We start from the raw sequence: 15,968 nt of genomic DNA on the forward strand, positions 1-15,968 counted from the left end.
AACACAGAAATCATATTCAAAAATACTATATTTGAATGCATGTTAAAAGTCAGCTTTGAGTGAAGAAATACTTTCTCTCTGGCTTTTCCTTTGGCCAATAGAGATGTGATGAGCCTCAGCATGGAGGTCCTAGTGGAGTCCTACTTTTGTAGTTAGATCCAGGAACAAAGAAGAGCTAGAACAGACACAAAAAAAATTCCCCTTTTCACTAGTAATTGCACAGTGCCTGAGCTGGCTGAGAAAACTAAGAGGGTCACAAGATTTGCTTTCATGTGGATCCACTGGCTCCAACACTCCACAGATCACGGCTGTATTCTTCAACAAAGTATCTTCTTTCCATGTCACTAAATGTAGTAATATGTAGGTTGGACTAGATGATCCCAGAGGTCTTTTCCTACCAAGTACATCCTGTGGTTCTGTGATTTTCTTATTGTTTCTTATTTATAATGGAAGAATTTAAACTTTCGTATCTGCTTCTTTAGCACAAAGAGGAACTGGGTCCTAGATATGTTGGTTGATTTTAGTAGAACATTTGTGTTATTATATAGTTAACCATGTACAGGGTTAACCCTCCAGGAGGAGTGACCTTGAACCAGACCCTAGGTGGTCTTGACCCCTCCCCAGGGGTGGGTCTGAACACTACCAGGTGTTGGTTAGCCCACTCCCTCTAAAGATCCATAAAAGCAGGGGGACTTGCTGTTTGGCTCTCTTCTGTGCTCCCTGCCTCCCTGCTTACCAGCATCACCCTCCTGTTCCTGGTTCTCTTTGTGGCCATCACCATCGAAATCTGGTTGTATTTACACATTTTGTATTTGTTTTCCCTTCCCTATACCTTTGTAACTTCCCTACCTCAGATACCTTTTGAATTTATTGTTAAGCTTTCTTTTTCTAACTTCCAAATCAAGTGAGATTTATTTATTTGGGAGTGCTTACCTTTCCTCTCTCTACTTCTAATTCCTTTTTTTTTTTTTTTTGGAAAAGAAGGGGGAAGAGGGAAGGGCACTCTATAAAATTGTTATTTGTTTCTATCAAATATTTTTTGAGTCTCTGGGAATTTAAGTTAGAACTGAGACAACTCATAACTGGAAGTCAATTCCTAGAAAAAAAAGTTTCAGGTGGTGGTTAAGGCCCCATCCCTGTAGGTGTTTAAGGCCATAGCAGGGGGGTTGGAACTAAATGATCCTTTTGGTCCCTTCCAGCCCTGACTGATTCTATGATTCTATGAAAGTGCTGCATTTCCCCCCCACCCCCCCCCCGAGCAACAATGTGCATACATTTCTGTTTCAAGGCCAGAGTGATTTAGAGTCCCTACCACTTCATCTTGCAGCTGGGCATTACTTTTTGTGCTCACAGGTACCCTGCATGTTAATTCCTTTTGTTGACCTATGCATATTTTTTTTCCTTAATTTCACAACAGTCGTTTTTGTAATTGACAAAGCAATTTACTGCATGTGTGCTTTCTGCACCCCAGACGTATACGTGTAATGCACCTTTCTTTCCAGTTCAGATTGTTAAGAAAAGAATTAGTTGTGACTAATTGCCAATTAATTTGCAGTGGTTTGTCGAGGAGGGGCCGGGGAGGGGGGGGAAGGGAGGAGGGAAACAATTGCACCTACTAATTAAAATTTAAAATATTCCAAAGTGTCATCTTTAGGTGTCTCTGGAATACATAATTTCCATTTTAGTCCTGTGCTGGATCTGTAACAACCCTGAGCTTGACAGCTCTATTAATTTAAAACCTCAGTGATACCTATTAGTACAAAACATGAAAAAAATGCCATTAATCATTTATTTTAATTTTGCAGCTCTGTCATTTTCTCAGTATGTTTAAAAATTATGATGACACCGTAACGTTTTCCAGTCTACCTCTGTGAAGGGGAAATGGATCACACTACTTAGAGAGACTAGAGTATATTATTAGAGCTTAATTAATGCCAAACTGATTAGATTTGATTGCACTTTGCACAATAATATTGTTAAGAAATTTATTTAAAAGATGTGTTGCATAATGCTTCGTTTAAAACAACCAGTCAAGATCTGAAGAGATTTTGACCGTAATGCCACAGAGTTCAGGTCACAGGTCTTGTTTAGCACTGCCTGCATTCTATACATCTTACTCATCTCACAACACCCAGTACAGCTCTGGATCACTTACAGCAAGATAAATATTTGGCACTCTTGTGATGCGTCCCTCAGTTTCCTCTAAGGGGAGCAGCAGATGATGATCAGAGGACTGCACCACCTCTCCTATGGAGACAGACTGAGAGAGCTGGGGGCTGCTCAGCCTGGAGAGAAGGCTCTCAGCAGAGCTTACTGTGGCCTTCCACTATCTGATGTGGGCTATAAGAAACCTGGTGGAGGGACTTCATAGGATGTCAGGTAGTGATAGGACTAGGGGGAATAGAGCAAAACTGGAAGTGGGGAGATTCAGATTGGATGTAAGGAAGAAGTTCTTCACCATGAGGTTGGTGAGACACTGGAACAAGTTGCCCAGGGAGGTGGTGGAAGCCTCATCCCTGGATGTTTTTAAGGCCAGGCTGGATGTGGTTCTGAGCAGTCTGATCTAGTGTGAGGTGTCCCTGCCCATGGCAGGAGGTTGGAGCTAGATGATACCTTGAGGTCCCTTCAAGCCCTGACAATTCTATGATTGTATGATGATATGGGCATCTAGACTGTGGGAAAACTCTTATACCCTCAAACCTACCAACATCCAAACCCTGTTGCTAGTGTGAAAAACACGACTGTGAACTGTCAGATCCAACTTGATACATAGTTTTTCTGTCAGTTTTTCCCTCTCTGTGTTTAAAACACAGGAGATCTTTCTTACACATTAATTGAAATGTTATAAACAGAGCTGGTTATCTCTGTTCCCATTTTTCTCTTGTCACTTAGTATTGTGTTTGGTATGTGTATTTATAGCACTGTGTTCTGTGTTAACAGTAAATATTTAGGCATTCTGTGAAACCAGGAAGGTAAGCAGCACATATTGTGGAAAAAGAACACAAAAGCAAAACCAACTGACCTAAAAAAATACACCTATCACGTGAAAATTATGGACACTCACCGCATTTCATTTAGCAAATTCATGGTATTAATGTGGCTTCAAGGGATATTTTGAAACTCTGACCTGAAGCAAGTAGATGTCTGGGTGATGTACTTATAAATATAATTGGTATCACAAATTCAGGCTTCTCTTTTAACAAATAGGGAGCAATTACCATCTCTTTTTTTAATTAGATCTGGTTCTTTCCCACAAATACCTCATTGGACAGACTTTCTGATACTGGAAAGGTGATTTTTGAAGTTGCAATTGTGGTCTTTTCCTGCTAACCCTATCTGCCACAAACACTAGCCTTTTTAATTCCTGTGATGATGAACTCCTAGGATAAAATCTTGGCTTCATTTAGTGAATGAAATTTTTGCCATCAGCTTCAACAGTTTGAGTTTAGCCCATAATGTTGCGCATCCGCCTTACAACAAAAATCCACAATCTCTTAGCAATTCCATTAGTAATTTACTTTCCCCTTAAGTGGAATTTTGTTATTTCCTCATTTTTGCCTTTATCAATACTAATCTGTGTCAAATATACCAGACTTTTGGGTTTTTTTTTCCTCCAGCAGCACTTCAGGCACTCCAAGCACTCCCTTAATTTATGTTTAAAGTGTCCTCTGTATTTTTTGTAAGTTATTACATATTTCAAATAGAACTGAGTAAGTGAGCTCAAAAACTGTTTTTCATCATCCCATAGTAATTTCCATGACTCTGTTTGCCAGGCTGCAATCAGTTCTTTAAAATCTGTTAAGTTAGGGTTTGACCTTTTGGAATTGTTATCTTTCTCTTGTGTGTGTAAATCACAGATTCACCTAGGAAAAATTAAAAACAAGAGGAAAAAAAAGTCTTATGTGAATATTTTATGATTGTGTTTCTACTGAAGAAGACATAAGGTTGCTTGCTGAATGAAAGAGATATTTAATGGCAAAAGCTTCTCTTTAGCCATGCCATGTGCACACACAGAGAATTTATATGCAGCTCTATGGAACAATTTATTTTTAACTAAATCCTGGTTTCTTGCAGTTAAAGGTTATACTCTATTTTTAAAGTTGTTGTTTTGACCATTTCAATCTCATGTACAGCATGGATTGGTCTCTTCTCCCAGGTAGCCAGCAACAGAACAAGGGGACACAGTCCCAAGTTGTGCCAGGGCAGGTCTAGGCTGGATGTTAGAAGGAAGTTCTTCATGGAGAGAGTGGTTGGCATTGGAATGGGCTGCCCAGGGAGGTGGTGGAGCCGCAGTGCCTGGAGGTGTTCAAGAAAAGACTGGATGAGGCACTTAGTGCCATGGTCTAGTTGATTGTCTCGGGCTGGGTACTAGGTTGGACTGGATGATCTTGGAGGTCTCTTCCAACCTGGTCGATTCTATGATTCTGTGATTCCAGTGTTCAGTCTTACTTTGACTTAAAACAGTTTTTCTGAGCCTCTTGCTGCTGCTTCCGATCTCAGTGTGCACTGCCACTTGTCACCTAAATTCACATCACCAGTGCTTACAGAAGTAAGAGTCCAGGGCAGAAATGCAGAACCTGAAAATCTCAAGAAAGGCAAAATTGACCTATTTCAGGCAAGGCAGTGCAATAGGCCAGGGTGCTTTAGAAATGCACTGAACTCTGCTTACCACCCAGTAGGAAATTAAGGAATCAATGGCTGTCACTGTTAACCAGTGCAATGTTCATTTTGCATAAGTGGAAAAATACACATTACATTTACATTTAGTTTTTCGATTTTCTGAATTCAAACTTTATTTTAAACCCCTGGAATCATGCCAGTTTATAACAGTTGAAAATATGTCTTGGAAAAAAATGCATATAGGACTCCATCCCCTTGAGCACGAGAGGTTAATAATGTTCAGGCATCCTAGCTGATAGGATACAACATACTGAAGAAGTCATGGTCTCTGAAACAGATGGCTTAAGCCGAAAAAGAACATTACCAGTGGTAAACATTTTTCCAATATGCAATTGCATTCGTCCTCAGCAGCACTGAGCAGCTCAAATCCAATCTGTATGGGGTCTCAGGATTTCTTCACCTCTTCATAGTAAAAGCCATCTTTTGAGCTTTGCTCTTTTATTTACTTCAAGACAGAATTGCTGGGATTTACTTCTGAAAGTAAACTCTGAGGCCATTCCTACTGCTACATCAAGGCTGAATCTAGCAATAAGATGACAACTCTTGAAAAATTCACTCACAGCAGCTGCAGGTTACTTCATGTAGCGATCCTTAGGATTGTGTCAATGTCATCACTGCTCCTGAACCCCAAAATACTTCTTACAAATAATGCTGGATATTAGAAGAAGCTTCTTCACTGAAAGGGTCATCAAATACAGAAATAGACTTCCCAGAAAGGTGGCTGAATCCCCATCCCTGAAAGGCTTTTTAAAGTTGCAGAAATGAGGAGTTAAGAGGTATGGTTTAGCACCAGACTTGGTAGAGTTAGACAGTGGATGTGCTTGATGATCTCAAAGCTCTTTTCTATCTGAAATGACTCTCTTGTATGATTCTAATGTGAGAGTTGCAAAAATCCCTTAGGTGATTTTTTCAGGAGCAGATCAACAGATCAATGTAATAACACCAGTTTACCTCACCTAGAGAGTTGGCTTCCACAGCAGTGCCTGGAGCAGAATTTCTTGTGAGAAAATATGTTGATGCCAGTCTTCAAAATCAAGAGTTAACATCCATGTAAAATCAATCCAGATTGAAAAAACAAACCCTCCTATGCTAAATTTGATGCTAATGAACAATGTTGACAAAAAGAGGTCATGTATAAAGTTTGAGACTAATGAACTAAGGTGGCATGGAAAAGAGCATTTGGAGAGTAAGGTAATGGAGTTAAACCAACCCACTCATTCTGCTGAGATTTTTGTGTTTCTGTCTCCTTATACAGTAAAGTAAATTTTCACCCCAAGAAATGTCCTGATCTATATTTTAATGAGCCTCTGCACGTGACGTACATTTTTTGTTTCATTACTATTAGTGAATGACAAGTGAAGGATATTCATTTTACCTTGAAAATGTCAGGTATGCACTTCAAGAGATCTATTTTTCCAGGTTTTAATGAGGTGGTGTTTCTTTTTTGAAAGAAATACCCATCTCTGATGTGGGTACTGTGCAGGTGACAACTGATATTTAATAAGTGATGGTTCTTGTATTAGTCGTAGTTCACTAAAGAAAATGTCTCGGATTGCTTTTGAAAAACTCTTAGCGTCACTAGCCCAAAGGCAAGATGTGACCTTTTTATTACATAATGAGAATCATTTATTATCTTACAATGTATCTTAAAGTCACAGACAAAATGCCACTTTGATAATTGCTTTCAATTAGCTTTGAGCATAGCATACATTCATAAAATGTCTTCTCTAATTTAGACTTGGATTAGAGAAAATTGCAGATATCATCTGCTTTAAGGTTGTCTCATTTAAGGTGATTCGTAGTTTTATATCGAAGAAATCAAAACGGGTGGCTTTAGAGCAGTCCTGCAAAGTGTTTTAAACAGCCCTTTCAAAATTTGAGTCTATCCTATTAACAACTAATTAACAAATTAGAATGCTGGTTCATCTCTCTTTTTTTTTGACCTTTTTTTGCGTATTAACTTTTGACTTCTGTTCTTAATGGTTATTTGGTAATTAAGCTGTGTCCTGCGTTGAAAGAGAAGTACAGCTTGATTAGCTGTATAAGTAAAGCATGCAAAGAGATAGCTGACATCTTAATAATAGGCAGCAGCTTGGTCTGACAGCACATATGTCCTTTCCAGCTTCAAAATTCTTACTCGTCTTGTAGATGTACGAGATATTCAACAGCAAGCAATAAACCCCATACTAAAAAAGTAGGATTAGATATTGGCACATATTTTATTGCATATTCTTAGTATTGATTATGATTAAGTATTGGTGGAAACAAGGGTCACACATAGGTTGTTTTACTGTATGTGTCACTTTATTATTAAAAACAGAGGTATTTTCTGTTCATCTTTGATTAAACTAAGAAGGCTTGGACATTGCATAGCAAGACAACTCAAGCATCTTAAATACTTGGAACTGAACTATGTAGCAATATAGGTTGGGAGAGCTGTGAAGGGCAAAAGTACCTGGGGCTACTAGTGGTTGACCATGAGCCAGTAATGTGCTCTTGTGGCCATGAAGGCCAATGCCATTCAGGGGTGTATTAGAATGGCAGTGGTTAGTAGGTCGAGAGAGGTTCTCCTCTCCCTCTACTCTGCGCTGGTGAAGCCACATCTGGAATGTTGCATCCACTTCTGGGCCTCTCAGTTTGAGAAGGACCTCAGGGAACTGATTGAAAGATCCCAGTGCAGAGCCATGAAAATAATTGAGGCAGACGTTCAACTCCCTTACAAGAAGAGACTGAGAGAACTGGATCTCTTTAGTTTGGAGAGGAGGAGGCTGAGGAGTGATCTCATTAATGTTTACAAACACATAAAGAGGATGGAGTGAGGCTCTGCTTGGTGATGCCCAGTGACAGGACAAGAGGCAGTGGGTGGAAGCTGAGGCATAGAAAGTTTCATGGAAAACATGAGGAGGAATTTCTTCAGTGTGAGAGTGACAGAACACTGGAACAGGCTGCCCAGAGTGGGTGTGGAATCTTCCTCTCTGGAGATACTCAAAACACACCTGGATGCAATCCTCTGTGATCTGATATAGGTGAGCCTGCTCTGGCAAGGGGGTTGGACTGGATGATCTTTCGAGGTTCCTTCCAGCCCCTGACATTCAGTGATTCTGTAATTGTGTGATTCTGTGAACTAGCTCAAGGAATAACTGTTTTTTCTTCTTTATTCCCTCAGATAAAAATTACTCACAAGAACCAAGCCCCCATGTTGATGGGACCTCCTCCAAAAACTGGTCTTTTCTCTTCCATCATCAAAAGAACAAGGAACCACAGCAAGGAATAAGCCTATGTAGTTTAGTTTTTAGACAAAAAAATAAAACAAAAAACCAATTAGCTTTGTTGGGCTTTGAAATATTTATGCTGGAAATCTTTCAAGAATTTTAGAATATCTTCTACTTGCAAAATCATGGGTTTTGGTTTAACAGTTTCTGTAACTCAGCTAATGTAAAAACTACTGCTACTAGAAAAAATATTGTCACCGTTTTGTAGGCATTTTGCATGATGAAAGCAGGTGTTTACATGAAGTGAAACAGCATACTTTTTTGTTGCATGCATTACCATTTACTGATCTGTGGGCTAATTCTGCCATGGAATATGGGAAGACAATGCCATGGGTAATTTAATTTTCTCTTGTCCATTTCCACTTTTTCTACTGCAACAATCATGTGCCAGAGGTCCAACTTGAATCAAACATCCTCACATCATTAAGGCAATTAGACCCTTTTCAGAGTGAAGTTTCTTTGAAGTCTCATTAACCTGTACTTTTATCATTTCTTTCTCCCCTGAGGGTTTTTATTCAGCTAAGCATTAAAATCTTGTATCTTCTTCTGATAACTCCTATGTATATGAGTAACTGTACCTGCTGAAAACATTTAACAATGTCTGCAGTGTTGAAATGATCATGCTTCCTCTTGTATAAGCTTCTGTAAGGTTGGAAGTCAATGAAAGTTTGAGCCAAAACTGTAAAGCTAAGGAGATCATGCTAGGATAGTGATAGTAGCCATCAGTGGTGGTTGTTGAAACACTAGGATTATTTTAATGAGCAATACATCTCTCTAACATGGCAAACTTTAAATCATTCTGCATATTGACCCATAGCATAGTGTGTGTGCACACAAATAACCAAAGCTCATGTTTAATAAAGTGCATTTCCCACCAAAGATTTAGTGAAGGATGCTTCAGAGAAATGGGTTAATGCATAATTAATCAACTTTGCTGGAGTAAACTCACTTCTGAAAATTTATAGTTCTTTTGATTGTGTTGGCAGTGTCCAGACAAATGTTGGGGTAGGAAGAAACATTAAATTAATTGCAAGTAAATGTTCACTTTTCATTCATTCATTCCATAACTTGGTAGACATGAAGGCATAATCTAAATATTGAGAAACAGACACGTACTCTAAATACTGAAAAATTAAACTTGTATTTAATTTTTTGGTCACTATTACTTATAGAATTTATACCATCCATAATTTACTCATCCTTTAAATGAATCTCTTCAGGAAAGGATAAACTGTTATCTTTTCCCCTTTTGTAGTCTGCTTTCAAGAATCAAAACATTTCTTGTCATAAATTTTGGGGAGGCAGTTGCTCAGGTTTGTACTTTCTTAGCCCTCTGAAAGACTTCCTAACAGCTTAGAAATCATAGTACAGGGATTTGTTTGAAGTTTGCACAGCACTGTCTAACGTTGAAGGGAAGTCCAGGAATGCCAACTTTTTTTCAGTCTCGCATATAAACACTCTCAGTCAAAAGGTTTTGTGCAGTCTTAACATTGTTATCTCTTCAGACTGAGCTGCTTCTCAGCTCTGCATGTCTTCAGTTCTCAGATTTCATCCAAAAAAAACCCAACAAACGAGGGAAAAAAAAACCTTTGCCTGAAATGCATGATTTTCCATTTTTATCTAGACTTTAAAATGTTAATGATTTATTAAATCTATTTTTCTATTGATTCATCCATTAAAAAAAGAAAAAGTTAGTACTTCATGGTTCTGTAGTGCACGGTACTGTGCATGTATTTAAATCAAGTTGCTATAATTTGTTCTTCAGTATAAGAATTCAACAGAGTGCTAATTTATATAATAGATGCCAAAATAAAAGTATATAGTTGGTGAGGATTATATCTCTGAAATATACAGTCTGTGCTCTGTAAACATTAGGAAGTAAATACCAATTAATGTTATGTTCAGCATTAGGTAGAAAAAATATAAGGGCAATTAGTTGCTGAAATGAGGATGTTGTAATTCCCCAGTCTTGGGTCCAGTGGTCTTGACAACTACAGTTACCGTAGGAGTAAACTGATATTTCTCCTGCACTGCAAACACACACACATGGTGCACTCAATGCACTTCTTAACTGCAAACATACATAAGTATAGAGCAAAAGAAGCTTGCAAACGGAAGGAACTTGCTGACATAATATTCCATTAAAGCGTACATCGGTTTTATGAAATTATGGTTACAGGTTGATAAATATTTTCACATGACATAGGATTTTCTACCAATGCTCTCAACTTTTTGTGGCAAGAAAAAAAAATGTGTTTAATGATAATATATAATGTGCTCTCTATGATTATCTCATGAACATTGTAAGTCTGAAAACAAATAAAATGATACCTAAGCTATTATTTAATAACGTATGCTGCTTTAAATGTGTCAGTTGGTGACGCCAAGTTGTTCACAACATGCTTTCTCAGATAAAGAGAGGGCTAGGTGGGTTCATGTCATCACAATTAAATACAGTTCTCATTAGACTAATAAAAGGAACAAATTTAGCAAACTTGTTTTTTCCCCAGCAAGAGTGGTCAGGCATTAGAATGCCCAGCATGGTGGAGTCAGCAATCCTGCACGTGTTGTGAGTCATTTGAATGCGTTGCCTGCGGATATGGTTTATGGTGCACCTTGTAAGGTAAGGTTATTGTTTGGAGTTGGTGATCTTGAGGAGCTTTTCCCACCTGAATGTTTCTCTGGTTCTTTGAAAAGGTAAATCAGATCTGTTGGTCAGTGTGTATCAAAATTTCATTGTGGCAACATATAATGGAACAGACACTTTATTGGCACTTACTACAGTGAACTTGTCTTTCTATTAATCTTTCTTGCTTGTTTGTTGTTTTTTTTTTAGCATGGCTTCCAGTAATTCAAAACCATTCTCAGGTTAAAAGTATTAATGGCTAACAGAACATCTTGGAGTACATAAAATATAGTATGAAAGGTAAATGCTTGATTTAATGAAAGAGAACTTCACAGAGAGTTCCTTTTTGTGTGTGTGTGTGGGGGGAGGGTGTCACTTCTGTTTGCACAGAATTAACATCATGAAATTACTCATTGGTGTATGAAGTGAAACAAAGTAGATGCATATAACTTTATACAGCTGAAGCAAATGACTGGAGGTAGTAGCTGTAAACCTTCCACCATTTACAGTGAAGCATTCTTTAAGGCCTCACTAATGATATTTGCAATATAAATGGAAATTACAAATATGGAGGCATGACATCTAAGGCTGGGTTTGCAAGGTTTTCATCTCCCTGCTAGAGCGTTGCAGGTGATCAGTGTGCTGAGGAGAGAACATGACATCTCAGGAAGAAACCTTCACTTCTGAAATTGGTTAGCGTTGGTCTCACCTCCATGAGTTCCTGTTAAAATGAGCTAGGCGCAGAATTTGTTGCTGAGACAAATACAAAATACTGTTTCTAGTACTTGCAAGGTATTGTATGCATATCATGATGATTATTTAAAGCTAGAGGTTTAGACCTCATGGTTTAGGCTCACTGGTGTGTGTACCTGTGTGCATGCTGGATGGCATGGGTACACACACCATGCTTAGCATTTTGGTGAGCCAGGAAGCACTTTGCATTACTTTCTGAAGGAGAAGTAGATGTTCTTTAACGTTTCCTCACTTTGGAACAAGTCCAAAGGAGGGCCACAAAGGTGCTCAGAGGGCTGGAGCAGCTCTGCTATGAGAACAGGCTATAAAAGTTGGGGCTCTTCAGCCTGGAGAAGGCTTCGAGGGGACTTTGGAGTGGCCTTCCAGTATCTGAAAGGGGCCTACAGGAAGGCTGGGGAGGTCTTGTAATGACAGGATGAGGAGTAATGGGTTTAAACTGGCAGAGGGGAGGTTGAAACTAGATGTTAGGAAGAAGTTCTTTCCAGTGAGGGTGGTGAGACACTGGCACAGGTTGCCCAGGAAGGCTGTGGCTGCTCCCTCCCTGGAGGTGTTCAGGGCCAGGCTGGATGAGGCCTTGAGTGACCTGTTCTAGTGGGAGGTGTCCCTGCCTATGGCGGGGGGTTGGAACTGGGTGGTCTTTGAGGTCCCTTCCAGCCTTAACCATTCTATGATTCTGTGTACCAGCTCTGTAGTGTTGCAGATTGCAACAACAATTAGCTAATACCCAAATTTATATACAGTAATATAGGTCACAGACTTCAACACGTTTCAAAATATCAATGTAAGTAGTCCAGTGAAAGAATGTGTGTGGGTTTGATACACTCGTTTGAAGAAAAGGAGAAAAAGGGTTTGGTTTTTTTAAATCTCAAGGTTGGTATTTGTTCAGTGAAACTCTGGCTGTTCAGTAGTCACTAGGGATTTAGTATACTAGTGCTGTTCTGCTTGCAACACCAGCTAGCTTCTGGCACATCTAATTGTGAGGTGGAAGACAGCAAGACCAAGAGGTTCCACCTCAACACAGGGGGGAACTTCTTTACTGTAAGGGTCACAGAGCACTGGAACAGGCTTCCCAGACTGTGGAGTCTCCTTCCCTGGAGACTTTCAAGGCCTGTCTGGATGCATTCCTCTGTGATCTGTGCTAGATTGTGTGGTCCTGCTCTGGCAGGGGGGTTGGACTCTATGATCTCCTTGGGTCCCTCCAACCCCTAACATCTTGTGATCCTGTAAGTTTCTGGGAAGCAGTCACTTCAGAGAAGTGTGTCCCCTCACCTCTCTGCAAGAGGAAATTGCTAGAAAACGGGGAAAACAGAAACACCAGAAACCCCCACAGAAATACAAACAAACAAACCAGGAAGCATTAACTCTTGTCAGACAGCAGGAGGCAATCAGAGAACTCGGCTAAGAAAGGGCAAGGCAGGTGCTCCAGATGAGGTGTAAGTGGAACGCGTCACGCCGAGGCAGCCAGGTGAAGGCACTCAGCGCCAATGAGCAGTGCTGTGTCACGGAAGGGAGTGAACCAGCTTGATCTGGAAACTTCTTCCACTGAAGGCGTGGACAGGTGCGTTCAGGTTGCTCGTGCCCTCACCCAGTCTGCCCTGGAGCACTTACCGGGAGGCGGCATTGAGAGCCTCTCTGGGGAGCTTGTTTGGGTGTCTTACCACCCTTACTGTCGGGAATTTCTTTCTAATATCCTTTCTGGCTTTACCTTCTCAAACTTCAAAGGATTTCCTCTCATTCTATCGCTAAAAGCCCTTGGGAAAAGCCCCTCCCCAGCCTTCTTGTAGGCCCCCTTCGCGTACTGGAAGGCTTCTGCAAGGTCTCTTTGGACTCCCTTTTCCTTCCAGGGCTTTATCCCGGGACACTGCTAAGCAGTTCCCTCAAGAGCCTGCAGTCTGCTCTCTTGAAATCGTAAGCAGTGAGCTTGCTTCGAGTTCTCCTGTCTGGGAGAAGTCGAGCCCCAAGACGCGGCACAAGCGAGGCCTTCACCTGAAGAGAGAAGAATTCGCCAACAAAGGAGAACAGAAGAAGGGCGAATGGAAGGTAAGAGATTAGCTTGGCCTTTTGTTTACTTCTGAGCACTTTAATACTCTTAAAAAAAAAAAGCAGAAGGCATTTCTTTTTGTCGTTTAAACAGCATTTTGCCCAACTGCTGGAGCAGTTAGTACAGAAGTAGATAAATGACTTGAGAAGGCTGAGGTGGGCCTGAGGAGCACTGCGCAATGTTTTATGCAGGAGCGGTGAAAAACGTGTCAGCCTCTCTCCGATAATTGCCGCTTCTCTCTAGCTCCATCAGGTCTGAAAGCATTTTGTTTTCTTTCCTCTGTCCATAAGGAAGGAAACTTTTTGTGGTCCTGCTGAAGTGAGTAAAAGCCTTACTGTAGCCCTGGCTGGAAGATAAATAAAACATAGATGAGATCTGGAAGCTGAATCTCTTAATGAGCTATGAAGTCATGGGTTAAAATGTGTAGCGTGTGAGGGTGTGCGGTACAGCAGTGCCTCTCTTCGGGTCTGTCAGGGCTGGTGCCGCGGGGAGCCACCATTCATGCTCAGACTGTGGGTTTTCGGTTGGTTTTGGGAGAAGGAGGTTTGACCTTTCCTGTTCCAACTCGTGTGTGGGTGGGATGGATACGGGTGGCGCCTGCCTATTATCCGGTGCTCTTAATTTTGCGAATATAGCCGAGGCAGAGAAACTTCTCTGTGACCACTGACTTCCATTATGTGAAGCTGCTCGACAGATTGAGACTATAAATAGGTGGCGATGCGTTCTAGGCACCCAGGATCTGGGCACGGTGGTATTGCAGGGAATGCATTCTTTTCCCTTTCTGATTCATGATTCAAAGAGACTACCTGCGAAGCACCTCAGGGCTCTTTCAATATGACTCACACAAAGAGGATGTGACAATCGCCAGTCTTTGTTATTTATAGCGAAGCGGTAGCTGTGTTGATGGCAAAGTTGCAGTTTCATAGTGGGCTACCTGTTTCTAAGAAAGCTGGAAAATTATTTGCTGGATTTAACTGAGTAAGAAGCAAAGGTTTTGAATTTTCAGATCATTTTTTTTTAGTCTGAGCTTCACGATGACTGAAAATATTTGGCTTACGCTTGGCCTTTTGAAATAGAATCTTATTGCTGTGAGTTAAACTCACATGCTGTGAAGGAAATAGCAATTTGCATTAGTAAGTGGATTTCTCTGGACAGAGAAGTGAACGACTCTTACTCCTTTTGGTGAAGCCCACATTTCTGGGTCGTGTTCTGCCTGGCAATAAGAAAATGTAAGTTATCCATCTTTAGGCCTGCCAGTCTATTGACTTTAAGTGCAAACAAAAAGAATACATGACAACAATCTCTAAACTAGTTGCATCTGCAGAAATACAGCAATGGTTTGTGTATCTCTTAGCCCATGTTTGTCCCGGCCAGAGACTGGCTTTTGGAGCAGGTGAGGTATGGAGATTTTGAGTCTGATTGTTGGCTGTTCTGCTGGATTTTTTTAGAGAACGAGAGTAAATGCCCCCGAAGTGTAAGGATTAGCACTTGGCCTCAGACACATGTAATAGATATTTATGGTATATACACGAGTGAGCATGCAAACAAAGGCAGGAAGCTCTGTTACGTTTCATTTGAACTTCTTACGTTTCAATTCAGTCCTGTTACTGAAGGAAAAACCAAACGTGTTAATTTTAGGTAGTTTGGGAGGATTCGGGGTGGGGATGGATGTGCTGGTTTGTTTATTTCTTGAGTAGTATGACCCTATTACAATGACCTATACATGTAGATTAAGGATTTTTCACTTTATCTGAGTGATGGGTTGAACTGGATGATCTTCAAGGTCTCTTCCAACCTGGCTAATTCTATGGTAAAAAGCACGTAATGGTTCGATAGGGTTAGTTACAGAGCATTATCTTGAGATACTTAACACAGCTCTCTGTTCTGCAAAGTGAAGCCTTGCACTGAGATGCAAAATGAGGCCTTGATGTTTTCTTTCTAGTTATGGTAAAAAAATTCGTTTGCCTCTGTTCCATCAGCATACACAGACTTTTGAAGAGCAACTTACATTCTCTGTTCAATCTAGTTTTTCACTGGATTCCCATTTCGGAGCAAAATCAGGTTTACTCTTTTCCAAGTCACAGTATTTTGCACTTGAATGCCACTGTCTACAACTACCTGAAGGGAGGCTGTAGCCAGGTAGGGGTCAGTCTCTTCTCCCAGGCAACTAGCAGCAGAGCAAGGAGACACAGTGTCAAGTTGTGCCGGGGGAGGTCTAGGCTGGATGTTAGGAGGAAGTTCTTCCCAGAGAGGGTGATTTGCCTTTGGAATGTGCTGCCCAGAGAGGTGGTGGAGTCACAGTTCCTGGAGGTGTTCCAGAGAAGACTGGATGAAGCACTTAGTGCCATTGTCTAGTTGATTGGCTAGGGCTGGGTGATAGGTTGCACTGAATGATCTCGGAGGTCTCTTTCGACGTGGTTGAGTCTATGATTTATTTGCAAAGCAAATAAAATGCTTGCAAATGTTTTTCTAAGGTACTGAATATAGTGTAACAACTTCAAATGGGATCGAACAGTAATTGTTCAATCCCTTGGAAAAGGCATTTGTATGTCACTGTAATTAACAGAACTGTGTTGTCCTTAATGTGTCCCTCAAT

The 15,968-nt window shown here is 40.6% G+C and overlaps 2 protein-coding genes across 12 annotated transcripts in view; both read left to right on the forward strand.

Moving 5' to 3' along the window:
* The window catches only part of DGKB (diacylglycerol kinase beta), a 477,946-nt gene extending 467,644 nt beyond the window's left edge, over positions 1-10,302 (forward strand). For all 11 annotated transcript variants that reach the window (XM_064167184.1, XM_064167194.1, XM_064167193.1 and 8 more), the window contains one exon: positions 7,847-10,302. In XM_064167184.1, the coding sequence (XP_064023254.1) occupies positions 7,847-7,954 (108 nt within the window). In that variant the 3' untranslated portion in view covers positions 7,955-10,302. The remainder of the gene's footprint in view (positions 1-7,846) is intronic.
* Positions 10,303-13,202: 2,900 nt separating this feature from the next.
* The window catches only part of ETV1 (ETS variant transcription factor 1), a 126,925-nt gene continuing 124,159 nt past the window's right edge, over positions 13,203-15,968 (forward strand). Inside the window, exon 1 of the mRNA XM_064167253.1 lies at positions 13,203-13,371. The gene's annotated coding sequence lies outside the window, so the exon portion shown is untranslated. The remainder of the gene's footprint in view (positions 13,372-15,968) is intronic.

This window comes from Pogoniulus pusillus, chromosome 28 (assembly GCF_015220805.1).
Source record: "Pogoniulus pusillus isolate bPogPus1 chromosome 28, bPogPus1.pri, whole genome shotgun sequence".
Taxonomy (NCBI): Eukaryota; Metazoa; Chordata; class Aves; order Piciformes; family Lybiidae; genus Pogoniulus; species Pogoniulus pusillus.